Consider the following 26,168-nt stretch of genomic DNA (forward strand, 5'->3'; position numbering starts at 1 on the left):
CAGGAAATAAAATGCTCTGGCCACACCCTAGGGGCAGTCCCTGAGGGTATATCCTCTCTCTCTCTGCCACAGCAAATCAGTTTTTTTCTGTCTAGTCAGGAGTAAGGACCTAGATACCTTGCTGGGATCTTCGGTCCTGGCAGGATTTTTTTCTTAAAAAGATTTTTTAGACAGCTTTTTTTCTCCAGTGTTCCTGTGAGATCTTCAAGCAAGAAAGCTGAACTGGGCGACGGGCTGGATGTTGAGATCCGGTGGTCACCCCAGTTCAGCCTACGAGCGCGTGCAGGCCATAGCTCCGCGCTGGGTCGGCCGCTACATAGTCCCACTGGAGGGACTGACCCTGCGAGTTAAACGTCTCGCTGAAACGCCAAGGACCATGAGTCACGGCGTCCGTATTGGTCGACAGCCCTCCCGCCCCGATGGAGAGGGGTACTGTCAGGAGTTGGTGCCCGCCTGGTTCCGGTATGGTGAGTAGTATGTTCCCCCTTTTCCCCTGACGGGTCTTGTGGTGAACGCGGGCCCCTCTCTGTATGGTAAGGATGAGTTCCCCTCTATACTATAACATGGCACAGATCCCCCTACTTTGAGTGTGATTTTTATGTGCAAAAAGCCAGGAGGCTTGGTTTGGGAGCTGACAATCTAATTGTAAATATGTTAAAAGATTGTAATCAGTGGCAGTATGGGAATCTTACTGTGATAATATAAGTAGCCTACCAATCAGAAGCCACGAACATGTAGACTGCTTTCCAAGTCAAGTCTCCAGCAATAGCAGGCCTTCCGACGGCCATGCGGTCCGCCAGGGTCCGGTACCGCCGACCAGGCTAAATCCCCATGTAGAGAAGGTGTTGTGATGCTCTGCAGTCACGCCGCTATTCGGTACAACCGCCGCCATTGTTTGCTAGATCGCCTCGTGTCTCCAGCATGGGGGCGGCCATGTTTGAGGTGACCCAAACACCTCGTGGAGCTAGGGGAGGCGCCGGAAGGCGTGCAGAGGGGCGGAGCCGCCTCCCTTCTTCCTGGGCAGCCAGCCAAAAGACTTCCTGTTTGTGAAGACAGCGCTGTAACCTGTTGCAGTGAACTCTGAGCATCAAGTGGTGAGCCTGGGGGTCTATCTCTCTCTCTCTCGATCGATAGGGATCCCTAGCAGGTAACACTGAGGGGCTTTTGTGGCGCTGGGGGTCTGGAAAAAAAAAAAAAGTTTTTTATTTAAGTTTGGATTGTATTTTCCGGGTAGTTACTGGAATAATCATGGACCCTGCCACACAAGTACCCCCACCTGTTTCCCTCGAGGGGGCCACGGGACCCGCCGGTGCACAGAGTATGGATGCATTTACAGCAGTTTTGGAGTCTATGGTGGCTCGGGTGGAGGCGGCCTGTCAGGGACAGGGGTCAAGAAAGCGACCCCCGCCTACCCCTATATTATCTGACACCTCTGACTCAGATTCAGAAACGGTCACTGCAGCTGCAGGTCCCTCTGCAAGGGCTGTTATCTCAGGTAAAGCTCCCTCAGACAGTGAGGAGGACGTTCATTCTTCCGCCATAATTCAGGAAGAAGCATTGGTGGACGCACTAGTTGTGGCGGTGCGGGAAACCTTAAGACTTGAGGTTTTACCGGCAGAGGCAACTGAAACAGAGATTCCCTTTGGTACTAACAAGCCCATCAAAACGGTGAAGGTTTTTCCTGTACCCAAGTGTTTTGGTAATAAAATTAAAGGAGAATGGGAGCATTCTAAGCGTACCTTTACTATTTCCAAGCGTATTGCTAGACGCTATCCGTTTGAGGAATCCCTCATTAAGAAATGGACGGTACCACCAGTGGTGGATCCACCTATTTCCAGGCTGAATAAAGCCACGGTTATCCCAGTGGAGGACACTTCGTCCTTTAAGGATCCGGTGGATCGAAAGATGGAAGTGGAGTCCCGCACTATCTTCTCCCTGATAGGGTCAGCATTTAGACCAGTAATTGTTATTGGTCTAGTTTCCCAGACACTAACGGAATGGGCGAGATTGGTACGCCAAGACCTAAGGGGAAAAGATATCCCCCAGGGAACATCTGATTTGATGGAACAGATTATCCAAGGGCTACAGTTTGTCTGTGATGCAGCCTTGGATGCTACCCCCCTATTAGGGCATGCATCTATGTCAGCGGTAATCCTCAGACGTGTGCTGTGTTTAAAATGCTGGTCAGCTGACCTAGGTTCCAAAAAGACCTTGACGAATCTCCCCTTTCAGGGGAATCGCCTATTTGGGGCCACCCTAGATGAAATTATTAAGGATGCCACTGGGGGCAAGAGCACTTTCTTGCCACAGGCTGCTAAAGCTAAGGGACCTCGCAACAAGCGAGGACCTTTCTTTACCGCCCATAAAGGGTTCGCACGCCCGGCTGGAACTAGCGGGAAAGGCAAGACTCCTCCAGGAGGGTTCAAGAAAGGATAAATGTGTGGGAACAGAAAACGACCAGACTTTGTCGGATGGTCGGGGCCAGATAGCTCTAGGGACGCCTGGTTCAAATCCCGTCAGTGCCAGTGGTCCTAGGAATTCTAGGCTGGCCTCGTCAAGCCGGCCTGGCCGACTTGGACTTGCTAGTCGCGGACGTTCCGTGGGAACTGCGTCTCAGGGAGTATCTGCGGCCTCGAGGACCAATCTACCATTGTGCTTTACAGTCGCTGGTTTTAATGGCCTGGCCATTGAGACCCAAGTACTGAAGGACAGAGGGTTGTCAGCTTCAGTCATTCCTACCCTTATTAAAGCAAGGAAAGCGACTTCCAGCAAGGTCTATTATCACACATGGAAGACTTATATCGCGTGGTGCGAATCTTTAGGATTTCCTCCACGTACCTATTCGGTGACTCGAATATTGGCCTTTTTGCAAAAAGGGGTTGAGCAGAAGCTAGCCTTGAGCACCATCAAGGGTCAAGTTTCAGCATTAGCAATCTTCTTTCAGAAACCTTTAGCTACCAAGTCCTTGGTGCGGAATTTCCTCCAGGGGGTGCGGCACCTGGCTCCACCAGTCCGCGCGTCCTTACCGCCCTGGGATCTTAATTTGGTTTTGTCGGTTCTACAGAAACCTCCTTTTGAAAACATCAGGGAGATTCCCTTGCTTACTTTATCCCAGAAGGTGGCCTTCTTAGTGGCTATCACTTCTGCACGCAGGGTGTCAGAACTGGCTGCTTTATCATGCCAGTCCCCATACTTGGTGATTCATAGGGATAAGGTAGTACTCCATCCTAAGCCATCCTTTCTTCCTAAGGTGGTTTCAGATTTTCATCTGAATGAAGATATTGTACTACCTTCCTTGTGTCCTCAGCCCAATCATCATCAGGAACATGCGTTGCATTCCTTGGATGTGGTTCGGGCAATCAGGGTATACCTGAAGGCTACGGAATCGTTCCGTAAGACGGATTCACTTTTTGTGATCACGGATGGTCCCAGAAAGGGGTTGCCTGCATCTGCCGCGACTATTGCCAAATGGATTAGACAGACGGTGGTACAGGCTTATTCTATTAAGGGTCAGAGTCCTCCGTTCCCTGTTAGGGCGCACTCCACTCGAGCGCTCAGTACTTCCTGGGCCTTTCGCCATCAGGCGTCAGTGGTCCAGGTATGTAAGGCGGCCACCTGGTCGTCGGTACATACCTTTACAAAATTTTATAAAATTGATGTCATGGCATCGGCGGATGCCTCATTTGGCCGCAAGGTTTTGCAGGCCGCAATTTGAGGAGACCGGTGGTCTACCTCGAGGGTTTTTTTCTGTTTGAAAATTTTTTGTTGAGTCTCATCATTAAGGTTGAGCATTGTAAACTTCTAGTTGGCACCGGTTGGGCCTTCTAGATTTGGATTTGATTTCCATTTTCCCACCCCTCATTTGTGATACTGCTCTGGGACGTCCCGAAGGTGCTGTATCACCGAGGACTACGTCTGTCAATGAGCGATAGAGAAAAATAGATTTTTGTAAAATCTTACCGTAAAATCCTTTTCTCTTAGCTCATTGACAGACGTAGTACCCGCCCCTCTGTTTTTGAGTTGGGTTGGGTTAAATTCTCTAAACACTGCTTTTGTGACATAACTGATTTGCTGTGGCAGAGAGAGAGAGGATATACCCTCAGGGACTGCCCCTAGGGTGTGGCCAGAGCATTTTATTTCCTGTCTAGTCCTACTCCTGTGGAGGCAACATAACCCGAAGGTGCTGTATCACCGAGGACTACGTCTGTCAATGAGCTAAGAGAAAAGGATTTTACGGTAAGATTTTACAAAAATCCATTTTTTGTGTGTTGGTTGGTTTCTCTTTCTTCTTCTTTTACTTTTTTGTTTTGTTTGTGACCTGTGTTTTTTTCCATATATAATATTAACATAATAAAATAGTTTTATATACCAGTTTCATATATAACATGTATATATTTTTATACTTTTAACAAAAGTTTTTAACATTATATAATTTTTTTAATGCATAAAATTGTCTATGAGTTTAATCTGGGACTGTATTAGACAAACTGCAGAAGGTTGCCTGCAAGTCCCCTCAGTTTACTTCCCCTCTCACTTGGGATAGATTACCTCTGGCTCTGGCCCTTTAAGAGTGATGATACAGGCAGGGGCTACATAGGTATATAAGGAGGTTGGGGAGGTACAGGGGCGGGACCTGAAGAAGGAGGATTTCCTCCGAAACATGTAGTCTTGGCAACCGTTTAAGCAGAACTATCTTCCCTCCATCCTCCTATCTGTTATCCAGCGCAGCCGTGTCTGTGACTGAGGCGCACGTGCGCAGTCAGGACAAGCCGGCGGGTGTGTACGCGTGGGCGCACTTTGGTCCTGCCTGCAAGTACCGCGAAGGAAGATCTATTACAGACAGAGAGGTGACGGCGGCACCCTAGGTGGATACAGTACAGGGCAAACCGGAGGCCATCTGAAAGGGAGAGGGGGAGATATCCCTTGCTGAAGTGCCTGTCAGTTCTATTAGACATGTGAGTGGAACTTTATTATTATGTTTCATGCGCTTTAATGAACGTTATTACGTGAGGTCGGATGTGCGCTGTTTGTCTCCTTTCTACAGTTGTGTTTTATTGCTCAAGTCCACCACCCAGTGGATACAAGGAGGAGCTGCAAGGACCACGCATCACGAGCAACATACCACATTGCAACAAATTGGGGACTGCTAGTGGATCAGCGCAAGATCTGGTGATATACTTTAGTGTATATGTATGTTTGTGTTGCAGCACTGCAAGCACTGACATATGTATTCTGAAAGCACACCATGCTGCTGTCGGAATAAACATCAAGAACCGCTAAATGGCATTCTTGCAATGCAAACGACAACAGTTAACAATAGAACATTATTAATACTCAAACAACTTTTTTTAAAAAAACATTTTTTTAACTTTTTTTAATCTCTACTTTTTTAGTTTTTTTGTAACTTTATTATAACCATAAACTTTCCCAGCTTTGATTTTAGGGTCTCTCAAAATGCGATAGCTAGTTTCCTGACCACCTAACATCTTTGGAGACTGTGTGAATTGTGTGCCCTATAGAAAATAGATAAAAAATACTGCGCTAACTGAAAACGCGTAAAAGCAGCTAGCACCAATCACTAGACCATAAAGTGATAAAAGTACAAAAAGAAAACAAATGTGCAGCGCTAATGGTAGATAAGAGTCTGACTAAAAATGAAAAAAGTCCCATGTGAAAATATCATAAGGAAAATTGATGATAAAGGTGATCCAAATATAGATATGAACAAGTTGTGCAGCAAATCCCAACACCAGTGAAGATATATGTGAATTGCGCTCACCAGATGGATGGGACCCCAATGCTGTACAGCAAGAGGGTCAAACACGCTTGAAAAGGTAGGGGTATATCCCAACAGAATTCACCGACCATGGAAGATGCCAAATGAGTCCTTGACAGATGTAACCAGTCAGAGTCTCCACTCCCATACGATGGATGGTAAATCAAAAGAAAAGGGGGATATACATAGCGTAATATTGCTAAAACTGGTTTATTAATAAAATAGCCGATACACTTACAGACATCCGTAATTAAAAGGCATATCAAGCATAAACAGCTGGGCTGACTGAAGTCCTCTTTTTAACATGTTTCGGCACAACTGCCTTTTTCAAAAGATAATTTGTCAGCAATAGAATGTCCATTATATATAACATACTCATTGGTTCAATCAACCTGTAAAGGCAACTGGATAATGGGTAGCAGAAAGTGATGGAAACACATCGGCGTGTGTTCCACGCCTCATAGTGGGAAACCGCCAAGAAATCTGTGAAAGTAATTGGCTAATAAATAACAAAGAATAGAAGAAATACTTCGGCATGCATTCCACGCCTCATTTTGGGATACCGCCGAAGATAATTGGTGACCTCACTTCCGAGGTAAACAGGGAAGTGACCTCATTTGAGCGCGACGATCAGATACCAAAGGCGGTGACATCGTCACAATTGTGTGCCCTAGACTGTGCCGTGCTGTACCCTATACTAATACTCCACTGGTGTGTGGTAGCGACCGAAGCAGTCCTTAAGGAAGAGACCAGGTTGGTCAGGATAGGAGGGACTAATTCTGGGGTGACTTTTGAGTTGGGGCACCAGAAATGGCGTCAGGAAAATGCCTTTCAAGCCGCATCTCACAAGCACTGAGCCGGCTCAGTGCATCTGGATTGGGGGTTTGGGCCACAGCATCTGGATACAAAAAGGCCATGGTGATCTCTTCCTGAAATTTTAGGAAGGACCCACTTTGTCCTGTTGCTTTGTGAAGAAGAAAAGCATTTTTTTTAAATATACAGAAACATTTTTGTACCAGCATCTGGCTGTACAGGAAACTAGGTACAGATTCATTATCTGCTCATTGAAGTCCACCCCTCCCATGTTAAAGTTATAGTCGTGGACACAGAGTGGCTTCTACACAACACCAGATACCATGCAAATTTAGACTGTCATGTCTGTGTGAATAGAAGACTGGATGAAAACATCCCATTTGTCCTTCCACTTCACTGGGAGCAATTCATTATCCCGCAAGCAGTCTTTCTGCCTCTTTTTAAATCGGGTGTTTACAAGTTGTTGGGGGGAAGCCCGACGATTAGGTCGCACAGTGCCACATGAGGAAATTCCAAGATTGAATAAGTGTCTAAAAAGTGGCACACTTGAATAATAATTGTCCACATACAAGTGGTACCCCTTACAGAACAAGGGTGACACCAAGTCCCAAACTATCTTACCTCTGCTCACCATGTCTGGGCAGTAAGGGGGGCTCCACATGACTAGCTTTTCCCTCATAAATTCAAAAATTACATGTATAGCCTGTTGCCCTCTCATGGAGCATGTACATTTTGACCCCAGATGTGGCACGCTTGCTGGGAAGATACTGCTTGAATGCAAGGCGGCCACAAAAAATTGGGAGAGACTCATCTACTCAGAAGTTTTGTTTGGACGTATACACATCTGCAAATTTCTGTGTTCAATGTGTTAGGCTCCATTCACATTACTTGTGGTGCAGTAATGTGCTTTGAGGTGCTATTCTTGTCAATGACTCCACAATGTATATGCACTGCGGACCTGATAGGCAGCCCAACAGCAAAAGCATACATGGCAGGCTGAAAAGCCTGCTGCTTATTGAGGAGCAGTAGCTTAGCATTGTCAGCTTGCAACAGACAGTGCGGTTTTGGCAGCATGTCCAGGTAATAAACTTTTGTGACAGATTCACAAAAAAAAAAAAACATTTTTATTAAAAAAAAAAACTGTATGAGGCATGATCACAAACATAGTAAAAAATAGATTGGGGGTTTTAAATACAATAGATTTCAAAGCCTATCTCCAGGCGAACATAAAAATCAACATGGTATAAAAGCAGTACTGTGGATGTTCAAGAGTATAATCCATTTATGTTCCTGTAATGAGATTACAGGCTCTTTCAGAAGGGCAGTGATGCTTACTGCCCACCGATTGCTTTTCAGAGTATGGTATATCAGCCTTTGTCAATGGACAGTGTTGCCTGTCATGAGCTAAAATTGCTGCAGCATAGGTTACAGTCCTGTCAGATTGTAGTGTTAGAATCCCAATGGGTGGTAAAGTAGTGGCTATAGCAGGCCGTAAATGATACAATTTTTCTTTCTTCAACCATGGGTGGAAGGCAAGAAAATTGCTCAATTTCCCCATCAACACAGTCGGTGTTGATGGGGTAATGCCTCCCACTCTGCTATTGTATTCTGCCAACAGGGGGGTGCAGGAAGCATTCCTGGGCGGCAAATACAATGTTTACTGCCAGCGGCTATAGCCACTGGTAGTACCAAATGTCTGACAATCCGACAGGCTGGTTGATTGCAGTTCCCATATTTTTCATAGAGGTCTGATAGAGGCCACAGCTGAAATTTCTGCAATGTTGTCACCCCTTCACACTACATCTGCCCATAGGATTTACATGGTGACCCTAAATGTTGTTGCTTCCTCCACACACAGGTGTTGTCACCCTGGAGATTGTTTTTTTTTTTTTTATAACTTTGTGATGTACCCAATCCTTCCTCGGAGGATTGAATATGTAGTTTTTTCAGAAGAAGGTGCTCAGTGCAAATTGCATACAATAAATATGGTGCCCATGTGATATGTGTAAATGTGCCAAGTATAATGATTAAAAATATTAAAACAAATGGGCAAGACGTGGGTAGGTATGAAACTTGTGACAAAGTATGGTGTGATGTCCAAATGAATAAATAAATAATGTATAAAAAATGATGTATCCAATAGATCATTGAAATAATAAGGATATTGTGTGAGAAAAAACTCCCAAGAAAACACACTAGCCACTAGAGGTCGCACTTACCCCACATCAAGATATTCCTCATATACTCATATAGGGTAAAAGGGATTTTCAAACCTGTCTCCAAAAAGGTCCTTACGGACCGAAGGATCCCATCTGGGTATAGGGGAGAGAAAGTGTACCTCTTAATGTGGTATAAATCGTAGAGTTTTTCAAAGGGTTAGTAGTAACTCACACTTGGGTGATGTGTACAGCAGATCGTGTCAGACAAGGTACAGGCAGCGCCGGCGAAGCTTCCGCGTTCCAACTTCGGCGAGCCCCGGACCGGAAGTGACGTTGACGTATAGGTTCCGCCCTACGCACGTTTCGTCATTGGACGTCTACGGGAGCGGTATTGTATTTTTTATACATTATTTATTTATTCATTTGGACATCACACCATACTTTGTCACAAGTTTCATACCTACCCACGTCTTGCCCATTTGTTTTAATATTTTTAATATTTTTAATCATTATACTTGGCACATTTACACATATCACATGGACACCATATTTATTGTATGCAATTTGCACTGAGCACCTTCTTCTGAAAAATCACACTTACCTGTTTTGTGTATTCGCCACACACACTCTGGGTAGCGCCATTTCCAACTCTTATCCCCCTTATTACACTCTAACCCCTACTATTGTAGGGGTTGGTTGGTGGCTGCAACCCAAATTATTCTTAGAACATATGTGAAACCAGAGCGCTAAAAACCTCCAACACAGGGGATGGGTATGATGAGTCAATTAAAAAAGCAAGGAGAAGGGGGAGGGGGGGGAGGAGGGGGAGAGAAAGGGACAAAAGCAAAACACTAAATAAAGCTGATGGAATAAATTTACTGTATTGTATGGGATCGACGTGTAGTCAGAAAGGAGTAGTCCATAAACACTGAGCCGCTCTTCCACAGACCAAGAGGAGATTCTGTTCGAGCAAGAAAACAAAAAGGAGAAGCGCTCTAAGTGTAGACAGTTTAATAATACATAAGAAGCAATGTGTGTAGTAACTCACAAGACATAAGTGAAAGTCAGGCTGTGTAACATCATCAGATCTTTAAAGCATCCTCTGGGGGGAGGGAGGTGGTGATGTCCAATCCAAAGCGCAGTCCGTGGCTGAGTAGATGTTTAATGGGAGGAAAAAAAGCCGGCAGCCTCCCGCCTCAGTGTACGATGAGCGGTCAGATGGAAGTGACCGACGGCTGCAAGGTTCCGTGGATGGATGGACGCTCTCCCGTCACCAGGGGTGGTGAGTTCAAACAGCAAAGGAACGGCAGACACGACCGTTCCTTTGCTGTTTGAACTCACCACCCCTGGTGACGGGAGAGCGTCCATCCATCCACGGAACCTTGCAGCCGTCGGTCACTTCCATCTGACCGCTCATCGTACACTGAGGCGGGAGGCTGCCGGCTTTTTTTCCTCCCATTAAACATCTACTCAGCCACGGACTGCGCTTTGGATTGGACATCACCACCTCCCTCCCCCCAGAGGATGCTTTAAAGATCTGATGATGTTACACAGCCTGACGTTCACTTATGTCTTGTGAGTTACTACACACATTGCTTCTTATGTATTATTAAACTGTCTACACTTAGAGCGCTTCTCCTTTTTGTTTTCTTTTCAAATTATTCTTAGAGGCTCAGGAGTTCATATCCATAGCGCTGGTTTTCTCTCTCTTTGCTTGTTTTGAATATGTAGTTTGTAGCCTAAAGCCTAGTACCAAACGTATAAGAGGCATGGAGGAGCTAAGCTATGAGTAAAGATAAGAGGAACTGAATTTATTCTCCCTTGAGAAGAGGAGATTATGATCAACACGTATAAATACATAAGGGGTCCATATAGTGAACTTGCTATTGTTATTCACTTTGAAGCAACATTAAACCTTCATTTTTTTTTTATTAATAAAAAAACAAACCTGTTCTACTTACCTGCCCAATGGTTTTGCACAGAGCAGCCCTGTTCCCACTTTTCTTGGGTCCCCTGCCGGCACTCCAGGCCCCTCATTTTCCATGGGGGCACCCGTGGGTGCTCACTCCTGAGCCACCCAGTCAGTCTGCGTCTATTGACTCTGCCCCTCTCCCTCATCACAGCATTTGACTGACAACAGCAGGAGTCAATGGCTTCTGCTGCTATCAATCTGCCCAATGAGGAGGGAGACAGTGGCAAAAGCTGCTGCTCTTGTGCACGTTGCTGGATTGGATTGGGCTCAAGTAAGAAAGGGGGGGGGGGGGCTACTGCAGAAGAAGGTTTTTTACCTTAATGCATAGAATGCATTAAGGTACAAAACCTTGAGGCTTAAGAACCACTTTGAAGTCATCACAGAGGACAAGGGGGCACTCTTTATGTCTAGAGGAAAAGAGATTTCATCTCCAAATATGGTAAGGTTTCTTCACAGTAAGAGCTGTGAAAATGTGGAATAGACTCCCTCAAGATCTGGTTCTGGCCAGCTCCCCCCCCCCCCCCCCCCTGGCCAGAACACATCGATCAGCTGCTAGTTTTCAAGCATTCTCACTTGGCAGAAGCCAGTCGTGAGATCGGCTATTGTTGGCCAAGCAGCTGTACACAGGCCGGACGGCTTCTACGGTAACAGCTAATTTTTGATGATATTCGGCTCCTGTGTACAGAGCTTAAAGCGGTAGTAAACTAAAAAAATTGTCCCTGTGCAGGTTTTAGTCGTAATATACTAGTATACACTGCAAACTAGCACATTATAACAGACTAAGGCTGGCCATACACTATACAATTTTCTTATTTAATTTCCTTTAGATTTACCTTAAACTATGTAGTGCAAGGGCCTGCCTGATTGCATACAAATTGAAAGTGTTTAGGTTTGACCTCATATTAAATGGTTTTGGTAAATCTAAAGGAAAGTTGAACAAGAAAATTGTATAGTGTATGGCCAGCCTTACTCTAGAAACTGAGCTGTCATGGTCTTACCTTCTTGCTGTCCTCCTTCGTTTGACATGTGCTGGCGGCCATCTTGGTTTCTGGGTTTCTTGTAGCCTCCCACCCTGCGGCTCCTCCTTCCCACTGGGAGGAGCTGGATGCCTAGCTCATATATATAGGAGGTCTGTGGCTTCAGTTCCTTGCTTGGTCCTCCTGTGTTCACATGCTTCTAAGACTGCTGCTGCTTCTGGTCCCTGATCCTGGCTTCGTCTGACTACCCTGCTGGTTCCTGATCCTGGCTTCGTCTGACTACCCTGCTGGTTCCTGATCCTGGCTTCGTCTGACTACCCTGCTGGTTCCTGACCTCTGGCTTCGCAAGGACTCTGCCTCGGTTTCGCCATCCGTTTGGACTTTTGCTTTACAGCTTGATTTTCAATAAAGCCTTCTTATTTTCACTTATCTGTTGTTGTACGTCTGGTTCATGGTTCCGTGACATTAGGACCAAGCCATGAATTTTGACGGTACAGGGCCATCCTCGCTACCCACGCTGGTTGCCAGACTTGATCAGCAGGATCACCTGTTGGGTCGGTTCGCCGTGGCGTTGCAAACCCTGCTTGAACGCACGGCTCATTTCGCTCCCGTTGCCGATGGGTCGGTTGTCGCTCCTGGGCCAGCTCCTACTGCCGCTCCGATTGTTGCGCCAGAGTCTACCCCGACACCTGTTGTTGCGCCTGCGGTGTTTCGGGGTATGACCGGTTCTGCCCCCCTTCCACAGCGCTTTGGGGGAGAGCCAACTCAGTGCCGAGGTTTCCTTAACCAGGTGGGCATTTATTTCGAGTTACTGCCACATGCCTTTCCTACTGAGAGATCAAAGGTGGGCTTCTTAATTTCGCTGCTCTCGGACAAGGCCTTGGCCTGGGCCAGCCCTTTATGGGAGAACAACAATCCGGTGGTTGCCGAGTTTTCCGGTTTTGTTGCTTCTCTTCGGAGGGTATTCGATGTGCTGGCTCGTGCTGCCTCTGCTGCGAAGCTCCTTATGTCCATCAGACAGGGTTCACGATCCGTAGCTGAATACGCCATTGAGTTTCGTACCCTGGCAGCAGAGGTGGGCTGGAATAATGAGGCTCTGGTCGCTGCTTTCTCTCATGGTCTCTCGGATGCCTTGAAGGATGAGGTTGCAGCTAAGGACCTACCAGTGGAGCTCGAGTCTCTTATTTCTTTCTTGATTTTGATTCACACCAGACTCAGGGAGAGACCTTCCTTTAAGGAGAGTCTGCGGAGGCCTCCTAACAGATTGGCGCCTACCTTTGCTGTCCCACCCGTGCCTCCCTCTCCTCCCACGCCTCCTGGGGATGACTTGGCTGGGGGTGAACCCATGCAGCTGGGCTTTGCTCGCCTGTCCGAGGGGGAGAGGGTACTCCGAAGACGCGAGGGTCGATGCATGTACTGTGGTCTCGGTGGGCATTTTCGGTTGGCATGTCCGAACCGTCCGGGAAACGCTCGCACCTGAGATCCTGTCGGGGGCAGATCTTGGGTGGAGTCTCCTCGTCCCCGGTTTCCCGTGTTGACAAACCACTGATCACTGTTGTCCTCTCCTGGGTCGGGGGCTCTGTGACGACCCAGGCGTTGGTGGACTCTGGTGCTGGTGGTTTGTTCATTGATAGTGTGTTCGCTGCCGCCAATTCCATTCCTCTGCAGGCCCGAGGTTCTCCACTGGCTCTTGAGGCGATAGACGGCAGACCCCTTCTGCCGCCACACGTGACTCATGAGACCCTTCCAGTGGGAATAGCCATTGGTGCCGTTCACAGAGAGTCGGTCTGCTTCCAGGTTATTTCGTCTCCACACTACTCGGTGGTCTTTGGGTACCCCTGGCTCCAGAAGCATAATCCGACTTTCGATTGGAGATCGGCCAAGATCCTCTCGTGGTCACCGCAGTGTGGGGCTAGTTGCATCCATGGGCCTGTCAAATTGCTGTGTACTTCCTCGGACTCTCTGTTGCCTCCTGAATACGAGGAGTACCGGGATGTATTCGATAAGGTGCGCGCGGTTGCCCTACCTCCACACCGCCCATACGATTGTGCCATCGAGTTACAACCTGGTGCCGTTCCTCCTCGTGGCAAGGTCTATCCACTGTCGGTAGCGGAGAATGAGGCCATGGAGGAGTACGTGAAGGAGGCGCTTTCACGCGGACACATTCGCAAATCCTCGTCCCCGGCAGGGGCTGGATTTTTCTTTGTGAAAAAGAGGGGCGGTGAGTTGAGGCCTTGCATCGATTACAGGGGTCTCAATCGCATTACGATCAAGAACGCTTACCCGATACCCTTGATTTCCGAGCTGTTCGATCGCCTTAAAGGGGCCACGGTCTTTACCAAACTCGACCTGAGGGCGGCATATAACCTTGTAAGGATCAAGGCGGGCGATGAGTGGAAGATCGCGTTTAACACCAGGACCGGTCATTATGAATCCTTGGTTATGCCCTTTGGGTTGTGCAATGCGCCCGCAGTCTTTCAGGAATTTATTAACGATGTTTTCCGTGACCTGTTGCAGCATTGTGTGTGGTGGTCTATTTGGATGACATCTTGGTATATTCTGAATCCATGGAGACCCACATTCTGCATGTCAGACGAGTGTTGCAACGGTTACGAGAGAACAAGCTGTTCGGTAAGCTTGAGAAATGCGAATTTCACCGATCCCAGGTAACCTTCTTAGGTTACATCATTTCCGCTGAGGGGTTCTCCATGGATCCTGAGAAGGTTTCGGCTGTCTTACAGTGGCCCCAGCCCAGTGGTCTTCGCTCCCTGCAGCGCTTTTTGGGCTTCGCCAATTATTATCGGAAGTTCATCAGGGACTTTTCCAGGCTAGCCAAGCCTCTCACGGATCTGACCAGGAAGGGCAGTAATTCCCAGGTCTGGCCGCTCGAGGCCGTCCGAGCTTTTGAGGCTCTAAAGTCCGCCTTTGTGTCGGCTCCGATTCTGTCGCATCCCAACCCTGGGTTGCCCTTTGTCCTCGAGGTGGACGCGTCTGAGACGGGAGTAGGCGCCCTTCTGTCTCAGCGTAGAACACCAGAGGGTCCTCTGCTTCCTTGTGGGTTTTACTCCCGGAAACTGTCTTCCGCGGAGTGCAACTATCAGATTGGTGACAGGGAGTTATTGGCCATCGTGCAGGCCCTTAAAGAGTGGAGGCACTTGCTCGAGGGTTCGGTGGTTCCGGTCCTCATCCTGACGGACCACAAGAATCTGACCTACCTTTCTGAGGCCAAGAGATTGACACCACGTCAGGCCAGATGGGCCCTGTTCTTGTCACGTTTTAATTACGTGGTCTCCTACCTACCCGGTTCCAAGAACATCAGGGCGGATGCCTTATCACGGCAGTACTCCGACCTGTCCAGGGAGGAGTCGATTCCGACTTCGGTCATACCTCCGAATCAGATCCTGGCCGCCATTCGCACCAGCCTGACCTCTCCCCTGGGTGAGCAGATTTTGGCGGCTCAATCTGGTGCTCCCTCTGGGAGACCCAACGGCAGATGTTTTGTGCCTGAGGAGTTGCGCACTCGGTTGTTGCGAACCTACCATAACTCCAAGACCGCGGGGCATCCTGGAAAGAATCAGCTGTCCTGGGCTGTTTCACGTCTGTTCTGGTGGCCTTCCCTACGTTCCGACATCGCCGCATATGTAGCGGCATGCTCCGTTTGTGCCCAGAGTAAGTCCCCTCGGCACCTTCCGTTGGGCCTTCTGCAACCCATAGCCACCGGGGAGCGCCCATGGTCACACCTGGGGATGGATTTCATTGTGGACCTCCCTGCATCCCGAGGCCATACGGTCATTCTCATGATTGTGGATCGATTTTCCAAAATGTGCCACTGTGTTCCTCTCAAGAAGTTACCCTCTGCACAGGAGTTGGCCACGATTTTTGCCAGGGAGGTCTTCCGGTTGCACGGTTTGCCCAAGGAGATTGTGTCGGATCGGGGGAGTCAGTTTGTGTCCAGGTTCTGGCGCGCCTTTTGCTCCCAGTTGGGGATTCATCTCTCCTTCTCCTCGGCCTACCACCCTCAGTCCAATGGGGCCGCAGAACGATCCAATCAGGCCTTGGAGCAATTCCTTCGTTGCTATGTCTCCGATCACCAAGACAATTGGGTTGACCTCCTGCCTTGGGCTGAGTTTGCCAGGAACACGGCGGTGAACTCTTCCTCTGGACGTCTCCCTTCATGGCCAATTATGGGTTCCAACCTGCCGTGTTACCGGAGGTATTCTCTTCCCAGGATATTCCGGCTGTGGAGGATCACCTTTCCGTCCTACGTGCTTCTTGGGTACAGATCCAGAAGTCCCTTGAGGTCTCTGCGCAGCGCCAGAGACTCCAGGCTGATCGCAGACGAGCGCCTGCTCCTTCCTACCAGGCCGGAGACCGTGTATGGTTGTCCACCCGCAACCTCAACCTTCGAGTGCCCACTCCCAAGCTGGCGCCTCGCTTTGTTGGTCCCTTCCGAGTGCTTCGCAGGGTAAACTCGGTAGCCTATGCCCTTGCGCTTCCTCCTGGCATGCGGATCTCCAACTTGTTTCATGTTTCCCTGTTGAAGCCACTGGTGTGTAATCGTTTCACTTCCTCGGTTCCTCGGCCTCGTCCGGTCCAAGTGGGCAATCGTGAGGAGTATGAGGTGAGCAATATCCTGGACTCACGCCTGGTCCGCGGTCTGTTGCAGTTTTTGGTTCATTGGCGTGGTTATGGTCCAGAGGAGCGTTCCTGGGTTCCCTCCGCAGATGTCCATGCTCCTGCCTTGCTCCGAGCCTTCCACGCACGCTTCCCTCAGAAACCGTTCTTTACTCCGCGGAGGAGGGGCCCTTGAGGGGGAGGTACTGTCATGGTCTTACCTTCTTGCTGTCCTCCTTCGTTTGACATGTGCTGGCGGCCATCTTGGTTTCTGGGTTTCTTGTAGCCTCCCACCCTGCGGCTCCTCCTTCCCACTGGGAGGAGCTGGATGCCTAGCTCATATATATAGGAGGTCTGTGGCTTCAGTTCCTTGCTTGGTCCTCCTGTGTTCACATGCTTCTAAGACTGCTGCTGCTTCTGGTCCCTGATCCTGGCTTCGTCTGACTACCCTGCTGGTTCCTGATCCTGGCTTCGTCTGACTACCCTGCTGGTTCCTGATCCTGGCTTCGTCTGACTACCCTGCTGGTTCCTGACCTCTGGCTTCGCAAGGCCTCGGTTTCGCCATCCGTTTGGACTTTTGCTTTACAGCTTGATTTTCAATAAAGCCTTCTTATTTTCACTTATCTGTTGTTGTACGTCTGGTTCATGGTTCCGTGACATGAGCCCTCCAGTGCTGTGCTGTCACAGCTCCCCTGCTCTTCCATCTTCACCTGGTCTACCTTCCAGGTTTGGGAATCTTCAGCTGCTTGAATGACCAGGCATGCGCATGGGAATCACATCGCCATGGCATGCAGAAAATGTCATAAATGTGGTCTGAGCTGCGTTTGTGTGGCTCTGATCACATTACCCGCTTACCTGTAGGGTCTCAGGGTATAAAATCCCTGCCTAACAGCAGATTTTGCATTTATAAAGTTTACTACCACTTTAAATCCTAACCATTCATGTGTATTATCTGCTACTTGTGAGTAATCTCAGCACTTGATCAGCAGGGAAGCTAAAGGCTTGTACACACTATAAGAAAATCGGGCGAACATTTTAGTCCAAAGAATTTTCGTATAGCGTGTACAGAACTTTCTACAGACAATTTAGGATTTTCTTACGAAAATTCTCGAAGGGGCAAACTCCAAAATGTTTCTCATACGCAAAAAACTATTTTAGTTTAATGTGTACCATTTTCGTACGATTTTTGTACAAGAACATTTAGAAAAGAAAGACTGTGCATGATCAGACACAATAAACAGCAAAAAAGCCTTTGTCGTACGAGAATTTTCGTAAGAAAATTCTTTCATCGGTTCCAATTTGCTGTGAAACAACGAGGAAAATCAGACAATCGTTCGCCCGATTTTCTTATAGTGTGTACCACACTTAAGTGTACCCTATACAGTACACAAAAGAAAGATCATTATGTACATATTGCAAAAATGTAAGACCTCATGCACACTGGGCGTTTTTAAAGCTGCTGTTTTACCTGTTTTATTTTATTATTTTTGTGCTTTTATGAAATCTAAATTATTTTGAAGAGTGCCCAGTAACCCTCACATTTCAGGGCCATATACTGTGATACTGTTGAGGTTTTCGGTCATTTCCTGTTTGGTAAAATTGTTCTCATCGTGACAGTAAATTTGGCCATACAAGAGTAGGATTTTGTTTGAATATTCATACTGAAATTCTGAAAAATTATTCATCAGAACATTCTTTCTTGCCATTAGTCAACTAATTTTGTTCAAAAGCCCTTAACATTTCATCCAGACTGGCTATTTGAATGGAATGGCAGACAAATGAAATGGGTTTCTTTTCTGCCTAGAACATATGCGTTACAATATATACAATTTCTCCTGAATAGAAACCACGATCAAAGTTTCAGTAGTTCGAGAAAAATTTATGTTTTTGCTCTTTTAAAAAATTTTCTTTATGGCTTTGAAAATAAATGTCGATTTAACCCTACTACCCATTGGAAAATTTGAAAGAATGTTCTGAAAACAAGAAAAATTCTAATGAAATTCTATTGATTTATGGCCAGCTTTATTGATGGAAAATCTGTCAGAGAGCCCTGGATAGCAAACCTGGCACAGGGTTCTAATCCTTTCCTATCCTATCCACATACTTGAAGGATTTCCAGCAGAATTTACACCGTTTCTGTACTAAGTAGGAGAGGTATGGTGGGGTGTGGTGATTTGGAGACTCAGTCACTCACAGGAAATCAGTTTGGAGCCTTCAAAGCTGGAGTTTAAAAATGTGAAATATTCAGAGTTTATTGTAGCTACTGTGTGAACTTGTTGACCTTTAAGACACCACTTCAAAAGCACAGACAGGAAGCGCACCTGAAAACTGTACTACTCCTCCCTCTTCACCTCCCCCTCTATCTGTGCCTGCAACCTAAGCCTGAAAGCATTCATGCTAAAAGATTTAGGAATATAAACAGGAGAGGACTGTAACGTGTGTGGCAGATCCACCACATTATCACCTTCATTCACCCTTAGCAAAAAAAAAAAAACTTTCTGGGTTTCAAATTGAAAATCGACAGTGCCCTCTTTCCCTTCATCCATTTTTTTTTTTTTTTTGCTAGAAAATTACTTAGAACCCCCAAACATTTATATATATAAATATATATATATTTTTTTTTTTAGCAGAGACCCTAGAGAATAAAATGGAGATCGTTGCAATACTTTGTCACGCTGTATGAGCACAGTCTTGCAAATGCAACTTTTTGGGAAAAAATACACATTTTGAATTAAGAAAAATAAGAAAACAGTAAAGTTAACCCAATTTTTTTCTATAATGTGAAAGATAATATTACACTGCATAAATTGATACCTAACGTGTCATGCTTCAAAATTGCGCATGCTTGTCGAATTTGCTCTCGCTCTAACGATCGCCACGATACCTCATGTGTGGTTTAAACATCGTTTACATATGTGGGCGCGACTTGCGTATACGTTCGCTTCTGCGTGCAAGCTCGGAGGGACGGGGCGCTTTAAATTATTATTTTTCTTTATTTTACTTTTTATTTTTACACTGTCCCTTTTAAAAACATTTTTTTTTATCACTTTTATTCCTATTATGAGGAATGTAAACATCCCTTGTAATAGAAATAAGCAGGACAGGTCCTCTTTAATGTGAGATCTGTGGTCAAAAAGACCTCAGATCTCACATCTACCCTTAATAGCAATAAAAAAAATATATTTTTTTAATCAAAAATAAAAAATAAAAATAGGCCCTTTAAGGCTGTTGTCCTCCAAGGCCATAGAGTCGAGTGGGAGCCATCTTGCCCTCACGGGACTTCCTGCCTAGGACCGGAAAGTTTTCCCCACTACCGACAGCTCTGGTAAGCAGGGAAAACGACCGGGAAGCGGCGAGGACACCTCTCCCGCTGCCCATAAAAGTAATCCCGTGGCAAATCCGCCACTGGGACCACTTTTATGGGTAAGTGGGTTACTATTATGGGTTACTTTTAAGTAAAGCAGCAACAGTTAGAAATAACTGACATTTAATTTTACCTTCACTGTTGGAAATTCATTGATTCAAGAAAAAATTCCATCCTTCTCCTTTTAACCACTTAAGCCCCGGAGGATTTGGCTGCTCAAAGACCAGGGCCTATTTTGCGATTCGGCACTGCGGGACTTTAACGGACAATTGCGTTATTGAACATCAGAACCGCCGGTCACTCGTGCTGGGATGGCAGTGAATGAGCGGGGACGGCCGTATTGGCTCGCGGGCGAGTGACGTACCGATACGTCACTTTGCCCAGGGGGTGCTGACCGCCGCAGTATATGTACTTGCGGCGGTCGGCAAGTGGTTCATTTTCTTGTCATGGTGGTACAAAATTAATATAGATTTAATCCAACACTAACAATTTTAACCACTTTTAACCCCCAGGTGGTTACATTATCCTGACCCGACCTCATATGACGGCGGCAGGATAATGCGCTCTACGCGCCCCCCAGTGGCGATCGGTGCTACGGTGTGTCACACTGAAGTAGGCTCTTTACCATGTGACCAGCTGTGTCCAATCAGGCGTTGATCGGCTTTCCCAAGTTCGTGCCTGACAGGCACAAGTAGAGTAGAGCCGATCTGCGCGGGGGGGGGGGGGGGGGTCTGTGCTGGTAATCAGAGCATTGATTAGAACCACCAGGGATGCCCACCCATTACCCCAGGGATGCCCACCCATGACCCCAGAGATAGCCACCAGGGATGGCAATCAGGGCACAGGGAGCCTGCCAGTGGTGCCCTCCCCATCAGTGCTGCACCCCATGCCATCTATCAGTGCTACCCACCAGTGCCCATCATTGCCATCTATCAGTGCCGCCCACCAGTGCCCATTATTGCCCATCAGTGTCGCCGATCAGTGCTTCCTATCAGTGCCCCCCCATCAGTGCCTCCTCATCAGTGCGGCCTCATCAGTGCAGGAAAAAAAGTATATATTTACAACATTTTTTAACATAAACAAACTTTTTTTATTTTTTTTATTTGTGTAAATCAAATACCACCAACATAAAGCTCTATTTGTGGGAAAAAAGTGACATAAATTTGGTGTAAGTACAGTGTTGCATGACCGTGCAATTGTCATTCAAAATGCAACAGCGCTAAAAGCTGAAAATTGGCCAGGGCGGGAAGGGGGAAAAGTGTCCTGTATTGAAGTGGTTAAAATCAAAACAAACATTCTTTTTAAATCATAAACACAGTTTATTGAACTGCACAGTGAACAAAAGGATTACAAAGCAGCACATTAATGCATACACAACAGGAGATACATGCCAATGTAGCACCCTACAAATAGGTGCTAGGTAAAACTATAGTGGGCCTTGTCTGCCTAACAGCAAGGCTGTGATTTATCTAGTCAGGGGGTCATGGCTTCCAAGTGTGCCTGCTGAGGGGAGAAGTATCCCCACTGGCTTCTGTGAGACGTTTCTCATAGGACAGTGTGGGAAGCCCAATCAGGGGACAAATCCCAGCTTGTACCTACCCCAGAAGGCAGATTACGCTGCAAGGGATTCTGGGAGTGGGTATAAGTTTGGGGGGAAGTGCGTGGCAAGGTGTCTGTGGCGGAAGCAGAGTCCCAGGAAGGAGAGTGCGGCTGTCTCTCCTCCTGTCTTAGGAAGGTGGATGTCTCAGGGTGTCGCCTGAGCTGAGGGGGATCCGGTGTGCCGAGAGCCTGCAGAGAGAGAGAGAGAGAGAGAGAGAGGTCCAGTCCCAGGAAAGCCTACACAGGTTGTGAGTACTGCGGATTGCCCCTGGGGGTCTGCCTAGTGTCTGAGGGGACCACTCCTGAAGAGGTTTGGGGATCCAAGTCAGCTAGCTGTAAAGGGGGTACCTAGGTCGAGGACCCTGAAGTGTAAAGGGGGTACATAGTCAGTGGACCCTGAAGAGTTCAAGGAGCAAAGGGGGCACCTGCAGTCTGGGCCCTGAATTGTATTGCGTGTGCCAGTTACAGTGTTGGCTATCTGGAGTTCTACAAAATACTACCTCAAGCTGTGCCAGGCGGGGGGAAAGTATTCAGACTTACACAGTAAAGCAGTGTCAGGAGTTCTACAATTCTCAGTCTTGGATCTACTGGGCTATAGGTCGGGGATTCAACACTTCCTCTGTTTTACAGAGTGTTCTCAGAGTCGGTGAGCGTTGGCTGGCACTGGCTAGCGTCAAGGAAACGCCAACGGGCATTTTTCCAGGATCAAAGTCCCAATTGTAATTAGTTCAAGCCTAAAGGAGTATCCCACTCATTCTCTTCTCCTATCCCCATCCCCTTAATTTATAATAAAAACTACAAACACACCAACACTATGATTCACGCCAAAATCTATGCTATCCTGACAGATGAAGTTGAGAAATTCGATAGACTCTGGCAACCTTGGGTTGCCAATTTTCTTCCCCCCAATTTTGATAACTCCTTATTGATGCCCTAAACCATATCTGGGGTTTCAATACCTCCACTCCTTATCTACTGGCCCTCCCTGGCGGTCCTTCCCCTTCTTCTTCCCCACTCCAGCCATCCCTCTTCCCCTTTCTCCTTGTCCCCTCTTGTTACCCCCTTCTCCCTGTCCCCCCCCTCTCTGCCCTACTTCCTCCCTTCTGCATACATATGTTGTAGCACCTACAATGTATCAGTTTGGTTCTGCCTTGTGATTTTAACTACAGCTTAATGGTTACCCTGTTCAACCTACTCCCTCATTCTGCCTGACTGTAACCAATGTTTCTCCTGTTTGGTTGGAAAACCGTGAGGTTCCTCTCACCCCCCTGCTCCTTCCCACATGGTACTGTAAACTTGGGTACTGTTCCCTGTCAGTACAACAGTTGATTGGTTGCGCCTCCCCGCCTAGGCACAGCGTGCTCCCTTTACGGGGTGCCTGTGGATTGGCAGCGCCAGTCACCACTCTTATGAACACCCATCTTACCGCCCCTTGTCTACCAACCCTCACAATTTATCTGTAGTTACAGTTGTTTATTATACTCTGTTACCAATCTTTGATTGCATTTCTTCTCATTTTTCTGTATGTCAAACGTTGTTACTCATTTGCATTCTTCAATAAAATACTTGAAACAGAAAAACCACAAACAAAGATGCCGGAGTTGTCACTGTTTCAATTATCACACCTGGGGACTCAACTCACATGGGCTGGAGAGTATTCCGGTACTAATGGCAGACCCCTTGCTACACCACCAAAAACAAAGAAAAAAGAACAAAAAACAAACAAAAACCCCAAAGAACATATGTGGTTCCTCACTACAGTTGTAGAACAAGTGTGACAAGACATATACCCATATATGATAGGCATATCCACACAGAGAAGGGCCTCGGGGCATCCACCCCCAAGCATTTAAAACAAACATTCTTAAAACAAAACATTTTGAACAAAAACCTTGTGTATATCCAACCTTACCCCTACATGTTCACTAATTTTTTTAATGTTTCCATTGGAAACAATTATGAAAGAATAAATACCAGAGAAACAAGAGAAGAATTTGCTTGCTTTGGTACAAATAAGTAGATTAAAATCATGGGAAGGTACACTTTGTACAGCTAGATTACGCATCTGGATTTTAATAATTTTTTCATAAAATAAGTTTTCTTTTTTTTTTTCATTGTTGGATGCCTTGGCCAGAACAACATGACAGTAATCACTCAGGGAGCAATTACCTGTGAATGATCAGCCTTGGACACAGACAGACAGACAGTTTGAAAAGAGTTTCAATTGACTTTTCTGCTTGTAATCAGAAAAAGTTGAAGTTGTGTGATGGTAGGCCCAGGTGCTTACACATCCTTTAAAAACAAATATTTATTTTCCACCCAAAATTTTTCTTTTTGAAGCTGATGCTGCTAAATTACTTAATATACTAAATGCGTTTGGGTTCAATTATAATTCTGTTATTATATTTAATTTCATGTGGGCAACTTTTTAGATGTGTGTTAACGCATCTGTATCCTCAATCACATTGCTGTAATGTTTGTTAAAGTTTAATAAACATAATCTTTATTTATTTATTTTTTTTTTTTAATCACTAAAATTTCATACACACTTTACCAGGTTAATAAAATTACAGAAGTAATTTCTTTTTTTTTTTTTGTAAAATTCTTTTTATTAAAGTTTTAAGCGAGAAAACATATACAATACAATACAAAACAAAACTAAAACAGAGAAAAACAACAAACAGGCACCTCCGAACATGAGGTGACCATATACATTCAAAAAACCAACCTGGTCCCAACTCCCCCACCCCCACAACCCAGGCAACTCAACCTAAATAGGCCAGATTCTTAAGGCCCGGGACGACTGAACCAAGCTATGCTCAGCATTCAGTCTTTCCAACCCCCAGTTCACATGCTGGATTAAAACTCAACTAGGTGGACAAACCTGAGGCAGCAGAGCCATCTAGTGGCCGAAAAACAGAACAAAAACAAGCATGTAGAATACAATGGTTGTCAGAATACAATTACCCCACCGTATCAGAAGATTCCACCCATGCCCTCCACACCTTCTCAAATTTTTTTGGGCACCCCCTTGAAAGATAGGCCGCTTTATATAGAGGTAGGACAGCATTTACCAACCCCTTACAAAACAATAGGGAAGGGGGGGGGGCACCTTCTTCCAGTGCAACAGTATGGCCTTTTTAGCATATAACAACAGGATGGTCAGTAGAGTCCTGTGTGCCACCGAGGGGACCACCTTTTCCACCAGACCCAAAAGACAAACGCTCGGGGTCATCGGGACTGAGGTCACCAGCACCCTCCCCCCCCCCCACACAGGAGGTAACTTCCAACCAGTATCGCTGGACCAGGGCACAGTCCCAAAATACGTGCGTCGCATCCGCCGGGGAGGCGGAGCAGCGCCAACATTCAGCGGAGGAGGTTGGGTACATTTTGGCTAAACGAGCAGGGGTATAATACGCCCTATGGATGAACTCCATTTGTATAAGCTTGTCCCTGGCAGCTATTAACTGTTTGAAGGGTTCAACCCACATGTCGTCCCAGTCCTCACCCTGGAGATCAGGAATTTCTGCAGTCCATCGTTCCCTACACTTGGCGATACTTGGTGGAGTCAGTTTGAACAAGTCCTTGTACACAGTGGACAGCGTCTTAGTAAGGTCCGAATTAGTCAGCATTAACTCCAGGTCAGACGCAAATGCTCAATCTTGGAATCAGCAACTTGACACCTAAACGCATGGCGTAGCTGCAAATACCTAAAAAAATGGGTTGTGGGCAGGTCATGATGAGTTCTCAAATTGTTAAAGGTGAGCAGGTACCCCTCCCTGGTTATGTCTCTTAATGTCTTTACCCCTATAGTAGCCCACACCATAGGATCTGGCAGTTGATAGAAATGAGGGAGCATGGGATTCATCCAAAGGGGGGTAGATGGGGAGAGCCCAACATAACTGGGACATGCCAACTTCACAGTCTGACCCCACGCCCTAATAGTGGCCTTCATGGATGCTGTCAACGGGAGGTCTGAGCCCACTCCCCTATACAATGCCAGATGGAGGCTCTCGTAAGAACCCAAGTGAGCCGCTTCCAGAACCATGGCAGAGTCCTCCGCATCGCCCTCAACCAGCGCGGCGCAAACACCATTTGCCCTGCCAGGTAGTACTTATGCCAATCCGGGAGAGCAAGTCCCCCGCTACCCCAGGGCTCCTGGAGGGCCGGTAGGCCTATCCTAGGAACCCGGGAGACCAAAGGAAAGAACTAATGATACCATCTAATTTGCGAAAAAATGATTTTGGGACCCACAAAGGAGAATGGCGCAAAAAGTACAACACTATCGGAAGAAATTGAATTTTTAGCAGGGCAACTCGGCCCATCAGGGACAGCGGGAGCTTCTTCCACACTTGTACCAGCTGCTAGAGCCTAGGAACGAGCGGGAGGAGGTTTAAGGTATAGTAGTCCCTCGGGTGTCTAGTTACACGGACCCCCAGGTAGGTAAAGGCGTCAACCGAACATAGGGAAGGGCCATCGCCCGCAATGGGTCTAGGCATCTCAGTCAAGAAAGGTATCAAGGACTTCCCCCAATTCACCTTGAGCCCTGAATACTTACCAAAATCATCCAGAATTTGCAGAACAGCTCGCAATGAGGGACCGGGGTCGCTAAGGAATAGGAGCATGTCGTCGGCATATAATGCCACACACTTCCTAATAGGGCCCACTCGGATAGCCTCAAATCCTTGTTAAGCGCGCAGTGCAATTGCAACTGGTTCAATGGTAAGGGCGATCAAGAAGGGGGAAATGGGGGCAACCCTGCCGGGTCCCCCTACCCGCCCTAAAATACACAGAGGTCAACAAACCTACAAGAATGGCTGTACGAGGGGAGGTATATAGCAATTTCACCCAGGTCCTAAATGTGGAGCCAAAACCCATTAGTTTCAGGACAGTA

General features: G+C 46.9%; 1 protein-coding gene across 1 annotated transcript in view; it reads right to left on the reverse strand.

Moving 5' to 3' along the window:
- LOC309546997 (P2X purinoceptor 7-like) overlaps positions 1–25,899 on the reverse strand; it is a gene marked incomplete at both ends in the record, with an annotated part of 37,671 nt that extends 11,772 nt beyond the window's left edge. The window contains one exon of the mRNA XM_082246768.1: positions 25,833–25,899. Coding sequence (XP_082102894.1) covers positions 25,833–25,899 — 67 coding nt within the window. The remainder of the gene's footprint in view (positions 1–25,832) is intronic.
- Positions 25,900–26,168: the final 269 nt, after the last annotated feature.

The sequence above is a fragment of the Pelophylax lessonae genome (genome assembly GCF_965119305.1).
Source record: "Pelophylax lessonae genome assembly, chromosome: 1".
NCBI classification, from domain to species: domain Eukaryota; kingdom Metazoa; phylum Chordata; class Amphibia; order Anura; family Ranidae; genus Pelophylax; species Pelophylax lessonae.